Source organism: Antechinus flavipes, chromosome 5, assembly GCF_016432865.1.
Source record: "Antechinus flavipes isolate AdamAnt ecotype Samford, QLD, Australia chromosome 5, AdamAnt_v2, whole genome shotgun sequence".
NCBI lineage: Eukaryota > Metazoa > Chordata > Mammalia > Dasyuromorphia > Dasyuridae > Antechinus > Antechinus flavipes.
This window is the reverse complement of record NC_067402.1, coordinates 239,792,594-239,810,133: the sequence shown is the minus strand read 5'-3', so window position 1 is coordinate 239,810,133 and position 17,540 is coordinate 239,792,594. Positions and strand designations below refer to the sequence as shown.

Here is a 17,540-nt window from a genome sequence, read left to right as displayed (position 1 = left end):
TATGCACCAAGTGGTATAGCATCTAACTTCCTAAAGGAGAAGTTAAGAGAATTGCAAAAAGAAATAGATAGCAAAACTGCAATAGTGGGAGATCTCAACCTTGCACTCTCAGAATTAGATAAATCAAACCACAAAACAAATAAGAAAGAAATTAAAGAGTTAAATAGAATATTAGAAAAATTAGGAGAAAACTGAATGGAGACAGAAAGGAATATACTTTCTTCTCAGTAGTACATGGAACCATGGAACCTAAATAAAAATTGATCTCAAAGACCTCAAAATTAAATGCAGCAAGGCAGAAATAGTAAATGCTTTCTTTTCACACCACAATGCAATTAAAACTACATTCAACAAAAAGTTAGGAGTAAATAGACCAAAAAGTAATTGGAAACTAAAGAATCTCATCTTAAAGAATGATGGGGTGAAACAGCAAATCATAGACACAATTAATAATTTCACCCAAGAGAATGACAATAATGAGACAACATACCAAAATGTGTGGGATGCAGTCAAAGTGGTAATAACAAGAAATTTTATAGCTCTTGAAGATTACTTACATAAAATAGAGAAAAAGAAAATCAATGAATTAGGCTTGTAACTAAAAAAGCTAGAAAAAGAGCAAATTAAAAAACCCCAAACACTAAACTTGAAATTCTAAAAATAAAAGAAGAGGTGGATAAAATTGAAAGTAAAAACTATTGAATTAATAAATAAAACTAAGCTTTGGTTCTATGAAAAAATCAACAAAATAGAAAAAATCCTTGGTAAATCTGATTAGAAAAAGAAAAGAGAAAAATCAAATTGTTAGTCTTAAAAATAAAAAGGGAGAGCTTTCCACTAATGAAAAGAAAATTGGAACAATAATTAGGAGTTACTTTGCCCAACTGTATGCCAATAAATTTGATAAATGAAATGGATGAATACTTTCAAAAATATAGGTTGCCCATTAAAGGATCGAAGGGCCTGGAATCAGATATTCTGAAAGGCAAAAGAACTTGGAATGCAGCCAAGAATAAACTACCCAGCTAAGCTGAGTATTTTTTTCCACGGAAGAAGATGGACATTTAGTGAAACAGAGGAATCCCATCTGTTTCTAAGGAAAAAAACAGACTTAAACAAAAAATTTGATCTCCAACAACAGGAATCAAGAGAAGTAGAAAAAGGAGAAACTAGACAACATAGTAAAGTAAGAGAATACAGTTCAACCCAACTCCTCCTACAACTACTTCAACAAAGATGAGAAATTGAAGGATACACTGCAAGACTCAAGTGTTTCATTCAAGTCCTCTATCTTCAGAGTCGATGTTCTTTTCACTTGCCATTGTGCTTCCCATGGTCAGGCACACTGTAACATGCCCTTGACTCCTGTGCCTCCAAATCCTGTATTTGGAGTGACCAATAAATGTCTCCTCCCCAACCCACTCACAAAAAAAGAGAGAGAGAGAGAGAGAGAGAGGGAGAGAGAGAGAGAGAGATAGAGCACAGGACCTGGAGTCAAGAAGAACTGAATTCAAATCTAGCCTCACATCCTGCCTAGCCCTGGACAAGTCATTTTACCTCTGAAAAAGTGGATCCACTGGATCCACTAGGGAAGTTCTCTGCCAAGAAAAGGTCAAATAGGGACAACAAGGGCTGGACAAGGCTGTCACAACTAAGCAACAACCAGAGAGAAGTTTTCCTGATGCCAGGACCAGCCTTCTAGCCACTGTGCCACCCAAAATGCCCTTATTAATATGCCTATTAGCAACCTTTGTGTTATATATGTTTATTTTAATATGTGCCTATTAACAATCTTTGTGTTATATGTTATATATTAATTTTAATGTGTGCCTATTAACAATTTTGTATTATCTTAATTTTTAACATATGCCTATTAAAAATTTTTGTTTAAAAAAAATATAGATTGCCCAGATTAACAGAGGAAGAAGTAAATTGGTTAAATGGTCCCATTTTAGAAAAAGAAATAAAACAAGCTATTAATCAACTCCCTAAGAAAAAATCCCCAGGACCAGATGGATTTACATGTGAATTCTACCAAACATTTAAAGAACAATTGGCCCCAATGTTATATAAATTATTTGATAAAATAGGGAATGAAGGAGTCCTACCAAATTCCTTTGATGACACAGACATGGTACTGATACCTAAACCTGGTAGGTTGAAAACAGAGAAAGAAAATTATAGACCAATCTCCCTAATGAATATTGATGCTAAAATCTTAAATAAGATATTAGCAAATCATCCCCAGGATAATACATCATGATCAATTTGGATTTCTACCAAGAATGCAGGGCTGGTTCAATATTAGGAAAACTATCAGTAAAATTGGCCATATTAATGACCAAATTAACAAAACCCTATGATAATCTCAATCGATGCAGAAAAAGCATTTAATAAAATCCAACATTCATTCCTATTAAAAACACTTGAGAGTATAGGAATAAATTAACTTTTCTTTAAAATAATCAGTAGCATCTATTTAAAACCAGCAGTAAGCATCATATGTAATGGGGACAAACTTCAACCATTCCCAATGAGCTCAGAAGTGAAACAAGGTTGCCCACTATCACCGTTACTATTCAATATTGTATTAGAAATGCTAGCTGTGGCAATAAGAGTTGAGAAAGAGATTAAAGGAATTAGAGTAGGTAATGAGGAAACCAAGCTATCACTCTTTGTAGATGATATGTTGGGATACTTAGAGAACTCCAGAGATTCTACTAAAAAGTTATTAGAAATAATCCATACCTTTATCAAAGTTGCAGGATACAAAATAAACCCACATAAATCATCAGCTTTCTTATATATCACTAACAAAATCCAACAGAGTTACCAAAAGAAATTCCATTTAAAGTAACTACTGATAGTATAAAATACTTAGGAATCTATCTGCCAAGGGAAAATCAGAAACTTTATGAGAAAAACTACAAGACACTTTCCATACAGATTAAGTCTGATCTAACCAATTGAAAAAATATTAAATGTTCTTGGATAGGGCAAGCAAAGATGACAATACCACCTAAACTATTCTATTTATTTAGTACTATGCCAATCAGACTCCCCAAAAACTATTTTAATGACCTAGAAAAAATAATAACAAAGTTCATATAGAAAAACAAAAGGTCAAGAATTTCAAGGGAATTAATAAAAAAAAAATCAAATGAAGGTGTCCTTGCTGTACCAGATCTAAAATTATATTATAAAGCAGCAGTTACTAAAACCATTTGGTATTGGCTAAGAAATAGATTAATCAGCGGAATAGATCAACTGATCAGTGGAATAGGTTAGGTGCAAAGGACAAAACAGTCAATAACTTTAATACTCTAGTGTTTGACAAACCCAAAGATCCCAGCTTTTGGGATAAGAACTCACTGTTTGACAAAAATTGCTGGGAAAATTGGAAACTTGTATGACAGAAACTAGGCATTGACCCACATTTAACACTGTACATCAAGATAAAGTCAAAATGGGTTCATGACCTAAGCATAAAGAATGAGATTATAAATAAATTAGAGGAACACAGGATAGTTTACCTCTCAAACCTGTGGAAGAGGAAGGAATTTGTGATCAAAGAAGAACTAGAGATCATTACTGATCACAAAATAAAAAATTTTGATTATATCAAATTGAAAAGTTTTTGTACAAACAAAACCAATGCAGACAAGATTAGAAGGGAAGCAACAAACTGGGAAAATATTTTTATAGTTAAAGGCTCTGATAAAGGACTCATTTCCAAAATATATAGAAATTTGACTCTGATTTATAAGAAATCAAGCCATTCTCCAATTGATAAATGGTCAAAGGATATGAACAGACAATGCTCAGAAAAAGAAATTGAAACTATTTCTAGCCATATGAAAAGATGCTCCAAGTCATTATTAATCACAGAAATGCAAATTTAGACAACTTTGAGTTACCACTACACATTGGTTAGACTGGCTAGAATGACAGGGAAAGATAATGTGGCATTTTGGAGGAGATGTGGGAAAACAGGGACACTGATACATTGTTGATGGAATTGTGAATACATCCAACCATTCTGGAGAGCAATTTGGAACTATGCTCAAAAAATTATCAAACTGTGCATACCCTTTGATTCAGCAGTGTTACTACTGAGTTTATATCCCAAAGAGATCTTAAAGAAGGGAAAAGGACTTATATGTGCAAGAATGTTTGTGGCAGCCCTCTTTGTAGTGACCAGAAACTGGAAATTGAGTAGATGTCCATCAATTGGAGAATGGCTGAATAAAATGTGGTATATGAATATTATGGAATATTATTGTTTGGTAAGAAATGACCAACAGGATGATTTCAGAAAGACCTGGAGAGACTTACATGAACTGATGCTGAGTGAAATGAGCAGGACCAGGAGATCATTATATAATTCAACAACAATACTATATGATGATCAATTCTGATGGGCCTGGCCATCTTCAGCAATGAGATGAACCAAATCAATTCTAATGGAGCAGTAATGAACTGAACCAGCTACACCCAGCAAAAGAACTCTGGGAGATGACTAAAAACCATTACATTGAATTCCCATTCCCTCTATTTTTGCCTGCCTGCATTTTTGATTTCTTTCACAAGCTAATTGTATAATATTTCAGAGTCCGATTCCTTTTGTACAGCAAAATAACAATTTGTACATGTATATTTATTTTGCATTTAATTTATACTTTAATATATATAACATGTATTGGTCATCCTGCCATCTAAGGAAGGGGTGGGGGAAGGAGGGGAAAAATTGGAACAAAAGGTTGGCAATTGTCAATGCTGTAAAATTACCCATGTATATAACTTGTAAATAAAAGGCTATTAAAAAAAAAAAAACAGACTAAATTCCATATCTGTGAAGGAATCTTTCCTGTGTGCATCTTTGATTTCGTCACTTCACAGATAATATCTTAATTGTTGTACCTGTCAATAAAGCAAATTAGTAAAGCATTTAATCTATTTACTATGAGATATATTTTAGCAAAGATGGGCACAAATAATAAACAGATGAGCACTTGTTTATTTTCAACTCTTCAGTCTTACAAATTAGAATCTTCAGCTTTAATTTGCTTCAGACCACAAGCAAACTTAATTTATAAATGTTATTCATCCAGTGCATTTGCGCTAAATATACCTTTCATGACTTCCACAATCTGAATGCTGATGACTCAAAAATCTGCCTCTTCTTTTAGTTCACCACTCATTTTTCTCAGAATATTTCTTATTAGATTTCCTGTCACCACTTTAAATTCATAATGATTCAAATGAGGCTGTTTTTTAAAAGCCCCCATATCCTTTACCAGTGCCCAACTGTTCCAGTACAGAAGCAAATCAACCACTATACCAATTCCCCAATGTTACTCCAGAGTAAAGCTTCACATTGCCCCCTTTCACCTTCTTTCTATTTTCCTCCCTTAAAATTAAAACTGGTGCCAAATTCAACAGTTCAAGAGGCATTTATTATGTACTTACTATGTGCTAGGACATTGTACTTGTAGTGCTGGAGATTAAAAAAAAAAAAAACAACCAAAAAGCAGTCTTTGGTTTCAAGGAATTTAATCTTCTAATAAAGAAAATGAGTATATAGATAAATAAATAAAAATATGAACAAAGCAAATGAAAATTTGCTTCTGGGATAGGGAATGAATATAATAACTGAAATGATCGCATATGGGACATGGTACTTAAGCTTTGAGGAAAGCTATGCATCGAGAGAGTAGAAGACAAATATTCCAATTCTTGTCATCCCAGATCAAATGACCTAAACGTGTAACATTTTCAATGTGACTCCCCATATATACTCTATCACTTCTTCTATACAGTAAATACATTTTTTCATGGTTTTTAGGGTTCCCTACTAGCCATTTTTATTACCAATCACATGTTTCTGAATCATTTCTGAATGTACAACCAAATATATAAATTATTACAGATTTAGAGATAGATTGGACCTAAGGTCTTTAAACTTATAGATGAGAATCCTGAGGCTTAGAGAGTACAAATGACTTCCCCAGTGTCACACACGCAGCAAATGGCAGAGCCTATGTCATTCCTTTGACTTCCAATTAGGTTCTTATTCTTCTATTATCATGCTGCTTCCCTATTTACTTCTATTAAGTCAAATCTTTTCCTCTGAATTGTAACTACCAGTCCACTGTGTTACCCCAATTAAATTGATACAATTTTCATAATAGTATGGGATAATGAATGAAGATGAGTTTGGGTCTCAGAAAGTATCTCTGATACTTACTGGCTATGTAATAATAGGCAAATTTAATCACGTAATCTTAGACTTCAGTTATGTATTTTTGTTTTGGGAGTTTTGTTGTTTGTTTTCTCTGCAACATATGAATGTGCTGGACTCTTTTTATCTTTAAGTTTAGTATTCCCCTTTGACAAAGTTGACAATATATGCATGTTACTTAAGTACTCTTCAATTAATAGAATAACAACTGGGTCGCAGCACACAGTAATGCTAATAGTCACAGATCTGTTTGAAAAGCGAATCCCCTGCTTTCCTAAAATTTTCTTGATATGATGAAGAGCAATGACTGGATCAGTTGATTTTGCTCTTCCATACTGTGTCAAAGGCTCCAAATATTTAGAATGTATATATGTTTGCACATATTATATATGTAGTATGCATGTATTATATCTATATCTATATCTCTCTATGTATATGCATAAGCATATTTAAATTCACATGATAGATACATGCATATTTCTGTGCAGGATAATATGTATGTAGGTGTGTATATATATATGTATATATATATAACACATATACATTAATAGCAATGTATGTAATTGTATACATGTGTGGGTATATATACATATGTAGACATATATAGATATGTAACTTTGTTACTACCCAAGATTCTTTCTTTCCCACTCCCAATAAGCCAGTCTGTTCTGAACCATAGTGCTAAAGTTTTGAATATATTGTATCATACTTATATTTTTAGTTTAGTTTTGTTTGTATCAAAGTAATTAATAGACTTTCTTTTTTTAAGTTCACTAATGTTGATGAATATATCCTCTACAAGATATAATATGCTTTTTATGTCATAGAAAAGAATTTGTGCACTACAATGTTCCCCCCCACCCCAAAGGATAAAATCTGTTCTCCTATTTGTAAAGACAGATTTGACTAGTTTCAAGTAGCTACACAAGGTCTAGATTTCATGAACAGGGATCAGTTTTGTCACAGACAACATTGGCATATTAATCTATAACTCATGGAGGATGCTTCCTAAGATTAAAAATATTAAATGAGACATGAAATGATTCAAATGTGGAAAAGACTAATACATATATTTACAATAACTCTGCAAATTGAGGCCCTTTTCCAAATTTATAACTAAAATTTTTATATAATCAAAGTTTAGAAGAATAATTCATCCACCTTAATAAGCCTAATTATACAACCATAGGAAATTCTAGTACTACCCTTAGAATTACTAAAACCTTATATTTCTAATAACTTTTAAAGTTATTATACAGAAGAGTTCTTTTTCTCTATGGAATACTTAGTGCTCTCACAGAAAATACTTTTTAAAATGGATCACACACAATAAAACAATCACATTCTGTAGGCCAGACATCAAAAATTATTAATATCCAAGGAGATTGTCCATAAAAACTAAATAGAGTGAGAGGGTCATTTTGTCAAGTTCATTAGTAAAAATCCAAAGAAATTTCTAATCAATAAAGTATAAATTAATCTTGTGAAAAAATTGACCAATTTTCTCCACACTTAGGACTACCCTGTGGATTTTACTAATCTAGAATAATCCAAATTAGAGACAGTGATTAGTTTATAATTAATACTCCAAACAGATTGAACTACAGAGAAAAGTTTTGAAAAAGTCTTTCTACACTTGAAATACATACATACAATCATATACATTTATTTTGGAGGATTGGGAAAAACATACCTGGCTAGGCTGAAAGCATCATCGATCAAACCTGCACGATTACTGACAGAGAGAACCTATAAGAATCAATCAAAAAGATGAAACCATTTAGGACTGAAGAAAGATGTCCTATCAAAATTAATCTTTGATTAGTTTATCTGGAATTTACCTCATGATTCTGTTTTAGTTGGTCAATTAATAATCTCCAGTTCCTTAGATCATAGTTGACCCTAAAGTAGCCAGTTTGATTGATGTTCCCCAGCAACCAGCTTTCTTTGTCCAAAGTAATTCTGTGATGTTCTGAAAAGGATAGTTTTAAGGTCATAACATATCTTAAGCATGTTTTAAATCTCAAAATGTCAGATTTTTTCTTCCTCAATTGCCAAATACTAGATGTCTAAAATAATACAAAGAACATTACCAATAATTCTTTCTCAAATTTTTCAAATTAATTTTTTTCTAACAAAGATAGTTTAAATCAAATAATTACTTATATCTAGGAAGCCCTAGAAAACGTTGGGTTTTCATCTTGGTTGATTCAACTAATTGGTTTTTGTAATTAACCTGTTTCTCCCAGATAAAACATATCCTCTAAACAATATTTTTCTTTCTCAAATTTATAAATAGCTAGAAAGCTAAAAGCATTTTTTCCCTTGACTTCTAATTAGAGACTGTATGGATTGAGAGAAATTAATGAAATGGTGTAATGCAAAGGACTAATAAGCCATCCATATCATTAAATATTAAAGATACTTTCAAAACCTAGGAAACTAGATACCTCTTGATCAATTGGTAAAACTACATTTCTTCAGAATTCCTGGTTAGTGTCTTGAGATCCTGATATTGGAACTGAAGTACATGTTGTTTTGTATATACACTGTGGTGAAGCAAAGAGTCCCAAGGGTAAAGAAGCAACCTCCAGAAGAAAGACAGAAACTAGAAAGCAAAGCTGTTTCTGTGCAAAACCATTTCTAACAATTACCCTTCCAAACTAAGGAGTAATATAATTTTCACTTCAGGCTTCAATGTGTATCTCCTGGATCTACCTTAAGGCATTACATTTTTACACAATCAGTACTTTTTTTTTTTTTTTCAGTTAGGCCTCAAATACAGGAAAATTTGTCAAAAGTCATATCTGCTAGTACCCTGGAACATTCAAATTTATGGCTTAAAGGCCTGTAAATGGTAGAGTAATTTGAATCTCACCTTCAGACATCATTCATTCTCCTTTCCTAGACCTTTTCTTTCACCAGCCTCCAATCACCTTCCTTTCATCCCTTTACCCAAAAGTCCAAAGGAATGGTCTATTATTTTCAGTTTTGAAACAATGGCCATTTTCTATGTTTTAGATTGCAAATTTTGTTTTGTTTTCCATTTTACTTATCATTAGGCATTATGAGCTATCAAATACCATTTTTGTCTAGTTTTACTCAATTAAAAGTTAATTTAAAATATTTCAGAAATTTCAAGACTTCATATTTTACTCCTCCCACAATGTTTTTTCCCCTATTAAAACACTGGAGATCATGTTTTAGAAAAAGAAAACAACTATAATACTGTATATAATATCCCTTTATAGCTAAAGAGCCTCCCCAGCAAATACCTAGAAAGAAAATATGCAGGAATTAAGTGGCACAGTGGATAAACCACTACTCTTAGAATGAGGAAGACCTCACTTTCTCTCAGATGCTACTTATGTGATCTTTCTTAGATGCTATCTATGTGATGGGGGTTTTGACTTAACTGCTCAGACTCAGTTTCCTTATCTGTAAAATGAAAAGATGGATTTAATGGCCCCTCCAGCTCCAAATATATGATTTTAAAGATTCATTGAGATGGTTATTAGATTATTAAGTATCCATAATTATTCATAGCATTGAATAAAGTATTCTGATTGTTTCAAAAATTTTATTTTCTGCTACATATAAATGACTCATTTTCAAAGAATCAGATGATAATGACTTCACATTAAAATTCAGTTTAATTAATTGCATTTTTCTTTGGTGCTTTCATAATCATCTCCCCCACTTTCAAGTAAAAGGTTATAACTTAGTCATGATTCCAATGTAGATACTTGCATAAAATTGTCAATAGTAATTTCCAATTGGTAGAATTCAGATCTTTCTGTATTTGAGGCTGGTTTATACACTCTTCCATACTCTTTGATTGGCATGTAGTAATGCTTAATTGTTGGTTTTAATATATTTATTGAAATTATATTAAAATTACTTTTTAAAACCAAATTAAAAGAAAGAAGTTCAGGAGAGGCTACTTAGCAAAGGAGGATTAAGAACCATGTCATTTGGATTCTCCAATAAATTCTCCAAGATGTATTGCTGGTAGGATTAAGACTTATATCACTAAACTGGTTCTATATGGGACATATCTTTCTGAAGCCTTCCCAAAATAGAAACATATAAGGGAAAATATTGAGTTGGGCTCTTGTCTCATTCCCAAACAACTTTTTTTGTTGTTGTTCAGTCATTTCTTCTGTCTTTTTTTAGTAATATCTGAATCATCATGACCTCATTTGGAATTTTCTTGGCAAAAATACTGGATTGTTTGGCCATTTCTTCCTTCAGCTCATTTTACAGGTGAGGAAACTGAGGCAAACAGGATGAAGTAACTTGCCCAGAATCAAACCATCAAAAAAATGTTTGAGGCTGCATTTGAATTCAGGTCTTCCTGACTCCAGGTCCAGTGTTTTTTCTGCCACACCACCTAGCTGTCCTCTATTAAAATATTTAATGTATTAAATAATATTTAAATATTATTTATTTTCTTTTTTATTTTGAAGGCAGAATTAAGGGAATGAGTTTAAGATTAAAAGGTCAAAATCCAATAATGTTGAGATTTCCTTGTTTTGTTTTGTTTTTTTTAATTATGCTGGGTGATTGATGCCTTGGCAAAAGTGAAAGTACTGGGAAGTATCTCAGAAAATTCCTGGGTAAATTTTCTTCTAGAGTATTCACTGAACTTCTTCATTCTTATACTAAACATCTTTCAAAAGAGTACAAACAAGATGTAATATTAAATTAAACATACATTTAAATGACTACTATGGGCAATGTATATGCTAGGAAATAGTGATATAAAGACAAATTTTTACAAGTGCTTGTCCTCAGGTTTTACTGGGAGAAGAAATGAGCATGCACTCAAGTAAGCTTAATAAAGGTTGGGGGGCAGAGCCAAGATGATGGAGAGAACACACCAGTCTATCTGAACTCTCTTTTGCCTTCAAACTACTTTTTATGAAACTCAGCTTCAGAATTAGTGATAGATTGTCAAAACCCATGAATATTGGGAATACAACACATTGCCAACAAAAGATAATCTCAAATTCACAAGGAAAGGTCTATTTTTGTTCTTGTGCAGAGACAGAATGGGACTAGGCAAGATGCAGACTCAGGCAGGTAGGCAATGAGAGCATGAAGAACAGCTCACGCTGAGCAGACTGCAGGGGGGCGGGGTGTGGTCTTTGCAGGCTGAAAATTCATGGGGAGAATTTTACCACAGTGTTAGCTACTGTGCTCTGTCAATGAGACAGTAGATATAATCACAGGGGATAAAGACTATAACCCCAAAAATCTAGAGTCTCTCTGCTGGATTCCCAGAACCAAGAGGGACTCAGCACAATCTCAGCATACAACACCGATCCTAGTGCAGTGTTAATTCCAGCACAGCTGTTGCACCATTGCTGTCCCACTGCTGCTTCATTGCTACTTCCTGTTGTCTGTTGAGGAAGCTCGGTAACACCACATTGCCCCCAAAGCAGACTGCAGCTTTTTTTGTTGTTGTTAAAATGGTAAAAAGGCAAAGTGGGATTTAACTATAGATTGCTTCTACACTTGAAAAAGAGCAGACTTCAAACCCTGAGGAGAATAAAAGCACATTGTTTCCACATGAAGCTACAAATGGTGATATAGCTTGGTCCCCTTGTGTGATGGGGGATGCTCTCATAGAAGAAATTTAAAAGGCTCTTAAAAGAGAGCTAGAAGGAAAATGGGGAAAAGAAAGGGAAGCTTTGCAAGAGGGTCTGGATAAGACATGTAACTCATTATAAAATAGAGTGGATAAAGAAATCTACTCCCTGAAAAACAGAATTAGTGAATTGGAAAAAGAAAATAAATCCTTAAGAAATGAAATTAGCGAAATGGAAAAAAATTCCATAGAACAAACCAACTCATTTAAAAACTCAATTGGACAAATAACAAAAAGAAGTAAAAAAAAAAAAGGTAAATAAAGAAAATAATTCATTACAAAACAGTATTGAACAAATGGAAATGAATGGCTCAAGGAGATACCAAAAATCAGTCAAGCAAAACTAAAAAAAATGAAAAATTAGAAACAAAAATGTTAACTACCTACTTGGGAAAACAGACCTGGAAAATAGATCTAGGAGAGATAATCTAAGGATTATTGGACTCCCTGAAAATCATAATAAAAAAAGAGCCCAGTCACTATTCTTCAGGAAATTATCAATGAGAACTGCCCAGATTTTATAGAAACAGAGGGTAAAATAGACATTGAAAGAATTCATCGATCTCCTACTAAAAGAAATCCCAAAATAAAAACTCCAAGAAATATTGTGTCTTAATTCCAGAACTATCAGACCAAGGAAAAATACTACAAGCAGCCAGAAAAGAACAATTCTAATACAGAAGAGCCACAATAAGGATTATTCAGAATCTAGTCGCTTCCACATTAAAGGATTGAAGGGCTTGGAATCTGATATTCCAAAAGGCTAAGGAACCTTGCGTGCAGCCAAGAATAACTTACCCAGCCAAACTGAGCATTTTCTTCCAGGGAAGAAGATGGACATTCAATGAAATAGGTGAATTCCATTTATTTCTGATGAAAAGACCAGAGTTAAACAGAAAGTTGGACCTCCAAATATAGGATTCAAGAAAAGCATAAAAAGTTAGCTTTTTATGTTGCAAGGAACGCTTAAGAACTACATTTCTATTATGAGTATACATAAAGAGTACATGTATAATTTGGTTTTACTGTTATAATATAAAAAAAGATCTAGAGGTGGAAAGGAAATTGTACCAGAAAAGGGGGAAAATGGAGGTACTACATCTAATAAAGTGGCAAAGGAAACCTATTATATCTGAGGGAAAAAAGGGAGAGGGATGAACATAGTGTGAACCTTATTCTCAGAATTGGCTCGAAGAGAAAATATTAGACATATTAGGTTCACAGATAAACTTCACTCACCTCATTGAAAAGTGGGAGGGGAAAAGCAAAAAGGGAAAAAGTAGGCTAAATAGAAAGAAATACAGAAATTGTAAAGGAAAGGTTTAAGAAAAGGGAAGCCACTCTAAGGAGGGTAGGGATCCTAAAGAGGGAAGGCTTCATGAGGCAAGTGGTGCTCATAAGTTTAATATTGGGGGAGGAGGTAAGAAGGAAAGGGAAGAGAAAAACATAATTTGGGGTTAACAAAATGGTAACAAATACAGAATTAGTAATTTTAATCATAAATATGAATGGGGTAAACTCTCACATAAAGAGGAAGTGGTTAGCAGAGTGGATTAAAAGCTAGAATCCTACAATATGTTGTTTACAGGAAATACACCTGAAGCAGGACGATACAAGAGTAAAGGTAAAAGGCTGAAGCAAAATCTATTATGCTTCAGGTGAAGTCAAAAAAGCAACTTGATCTCAGATGAAGCAAAAGCAAAAACTGATCTAATTAAAAGAGATAAGCAAGGACACTATATCTTGCTAAAAGGTAGTGTAGATCATGATGCACCAAATGGTGTAGCATTTAAATGCCTAAAGGAGAAGATAAGAGAGTTGCAAGAAGAAATAAACAGCAAAATTATAATAGTGGGAGATCTCAACCTTGCACTCTCAGAACTAGATAAATCAAACCACAAAATAAATAAGAAAGAAATCATAGATCTTTGGGGGAAAAAAAAAAAACTAAATGAAGACAGAAAAGAGTACATTTTCTTTTCGGCTGTTCATGGAACCTATACAAAAACTGATTATATTTTAGGACATAAAGACCTCAAATTCAAATGCAAAAAGGCAGAAATATTATATTCTTTTTGGATCACAATGCAATAAAAATTACATTCAATAAAAAGCCAGGGGAAAATAGACCAAAAAGTAATTGGAAACAAAATAATCTCTTTCTAAAGAATGATTGAGTAAAACAGCAAATCATAGACACAATTAATAATTTCACCCAAGAGAATGACAATAATGAGACAACATACCAAAATGTATGGGATGCAGCCAAAGTGGTAATCGGGAAATTTTATATCTCTAGAGGCTTACTTGCATAAAATAGAGAAAGAAAAGATCAATGATTTGGGCTTGCAACTAAAGCTAAAAAAAAAGATAAAATTTAAAACCTCCAATCAAACATTAAACTTGAAATTCTAAAAATAAAAGGAAAGATTAATAAAATTGAAAGTAAAAAAAAAACTATTCAATTAATAAATAAAACTATGAATTGGTTCTATGAAAAAACCAACAAAATAGATAAACCCTTGGTAAATTCGATTAGAAAAAGGAAAGAGGAAAATCAAATTGTTAGTCTTAAAAATAAAAAGAGAGAGCTTTCCACTAATGAAGAGACAATTAGAGCAATAATTAGGAATTACTTTGCCCAAGTGTGTGCCAATAAATTTAATAACTTAAATGAAATGGATGAATACCTTATAAAATATAGGTTGCCCAGATTAACAGAAGAAGAAGTAAATTGGTTAAATATTCCCATTTTAGAAAAAGAAATAGGATAAGTTATTAATCAACTCCCTAAGAAAAAATCCCCAGGACCAGATGGATTTACATGTGAATTCTACCAAACATTTAAAGAACAATTAACTCCAATGCTATATAAGCCATTTGAAAAAATAGGGAATGAAGGACTCCTATCAAATTCCTTTATGACACAAACATGGTAGTGATACCTAAACCAGATAGGATGAAAACAAAGAAAGAAAATTATAGATCAATCTCCCTAATGAACATTGAAGAAAAAATCTTAAATAAAATAGTAGCAAAAAGATTAGAGAAAATCATCCCCAAGATAATATACCATGACCAAATAGGATTTATACCAGGAATGCAGGGCTGGTTCAATATTAGGAAAACTTTTCACATAATTTACTATATCAATAACCAAATGAACAAAAACCATATGATCACCTCAATAGATGCAGAAAAAGCATTTGATAAAATCCAACACCCGTTCCTATTAAAACAGTAGAGAGTAAAGGGATAAATGGATTTTTCCTTAAAATAGTCAGTAGCATCGATTTAAAATCATCAGTAAGCATCATATGCTTATGTAATCATATGTAATGGTGATAAGACTTCCGGTTAAGATGGCGGAGAGGAGGCTCACAGCTGCATAAGCTCCACGCTTTCTCTCACTATCCATTTCATTACAAGCCTCTGAATCAATGCTTGACTGAAAAAAACCCACAAATAGTTACTAAGAGAAGCCATCCTTGAGATCCGCCAAGAAAGGTCTGTCTTTACTGGAGGGCTGGGGCGGTTTTAGATCAGGCGCAGGTGGCAGGCAGCGGCAGTGAGGGCACAGGAGCAGACTGGAGAGGGGGTGGAGAGTGATCGTAGCCGTCTCTGCGGGGAGAGCTTCGCTACAGGTTTGGATACTTTACTCCAGCAGCAAGTCAGCAGCCCAGCAGAGAAGCTAAAAACACCGGGGCTGAAGAATACAACCCCAAACAGCTGGAGTCTCTCAGGACCTGGCCGCCCCCCCCTTCCCCCCCCTCAGTGACTCAGCACGCTTTGGGATCTCAGAGCGCAGGCGCAGCACAGTCCTGCTAGTGCCTCACTGCTGCCCCCTGCAGTCTGTAGAGGAAGCTCGATAACACACCCAGCCCCCCCCCCCCCCAAGAAAGACTCCAGTTTTTTCTGTTTTTCTTTGGTAGTTTGTCTCTGATTAATAGACAGAATGAGCAAGAAGCTGAAGAGGACTTTAACCCTTGACAGCTTCTATACAGATAGAGAGCAGACTCTAAATCCTGAGGAGACTAAAAACAGGCAGTCCCCAGGTGAATCCCCAAAGGAGGAGATCGTCTGTTCCTCAGCACAGATGAACCTCATAGAAGTGATTAAAAAGGCTCTCACAAGGGAGCTAGAAGAAAAATGGGGAAAGTAGAGTGAGGCTTGGCAAAAGGAGAGGGAAGCTTGGGAAAAGGAGAGGGAGGCTTGGCAAAAGAGCCTGGAGAAGTCAGTTAAAGAGAGAGTGGATAAAGAAGTAAAATCCTTGAAAAATAGGATTGGTGAACTGGAAAACAAAATTGGCGAAATGGAAAAAAAATTCCACAGAACAAAAGAACTCAATTGGACAATTAGAAAAAGATTTTTAAAAAATGAGTGAAGAGAATACTTCACTGAAAATCAGACTTGAACAAGTGGAATTGAATGACTCGAGGAGACAAGAAGAATCAGTCAAGCAAATCCAAAAAAATCAAACAATGGAGAAAAATGTGAAATACCTTCTGGGGAAGACAAAAGACCTGGAAAACAGATCCAGGAGAGACAATCTGAGAATCATTGGACTTCCAGAAAAACATGATGAAAAAAAGAGCCTGGACACTATTTTCCAGGAAATTATCAAAGAGAACTGCCCAGAAGTCATAGGAACAGAGGAAAAAATAAACATTGAAAGGATTCATCGATCACCCACTGAAAGGGATCCTAAAACCAAAACACCAAGGAATATAGTGGCCAAATGCCAGAACCCTCAGATGAAGGAAAAAATATTGCAAGTGGCTAGAAAAACCCAATTCAAGTATCAAGGAGCCACAATAAGGATCACCCAGGATCTGGCAGCATCCACATTAAAAGATCGAAGGGCCTGGAATATGATATTCCGAAAGGCTAAGGAACTTGGTATGCAACCAAAAATAACTTACCCAGCGAGAATGAGCATCTTTTTCCAGGGAAGAAGATGGACAGTCAACGAAGTAAGCGAATTTCATCTATTTCTGATGAAAAAACCAGAACTTAACAAAAAGTTTGATCTACAAATATAGAACTTAAGAGAAATCTAAAAAGGTAAAGATTAATCTTGGGAACTATATTTTGACTATATAGATGTATAAAGAATACATGTATACCTTGTTCTAGAAATTGATGTGGAAAAGACATTGTACCAGAAAAAGGGTAAAGTGGGGGTAGTACATCTCATGAAGAGGCATAGGAAACCTATTATATCTGAGAGAAAGAATGGAGGGGGATGAATATAGTGGGTATCTTACTGCCTTCAGAATTGGCTTTAAGGGAAAAATCTTAAGACATATTCAATCTATGGTGAAACTTCTCCCATCTCATTGAAAAGTGAGAAGGGAAAAGTGGAAAGGGAAGGAATAAGCTAAGCGGAAGGGAATACGGGAACTGGGAGGGAAAGGGGTAAGATAGGGGGAGGAACTCTAAGGCGGGGGGAGGGATACTAAAAAGGGAGGGCTGTGAGAAGCAAGGGGTGCTCACAAGCTTAATACTTGGAAGGGGGGGAAAGGGGAAAGAAGGGAGAAAAGCATAAACCGGGGTAAACAAGATGGCAAGTAATACAGATTTGGTCATTCTAACCATAAACGTGAACGGGGTAAACTCCCCCATAAAGAGGAAGCGGTTAGCAGA

At 34.2% G+C, this 17,540-nt stretch overlaps 1 protein-coding gene across 1 annotated transcript in view; it reads right to left on the bottom strand.

The window, feature by feature from the left end:
• Positions 1-17,540, bottom strand: part of TRHDE (thyrotropin releasing hormone degrading enzyme) — a 621,602-nt gene that overhangs the window by 137,661 nt on the left and 466,401 nt on the right. Inside the window, exons 11-12 of the mRNA XM_051961259.1 lie at positions 8,083-8,213; positions 7,935-7,990 (exon numbers count right to left, since the gene is read on the bottom strand). Coding sequence (XP_051817219.1) covers positions 7,935-7,990; positions 8,083-8,213 — 187 coding nt within the window. The remainder of the gene's footprint in view (positions 1-7,934; positions 7,991-8,082; positions 8,214-17,540) is intronic.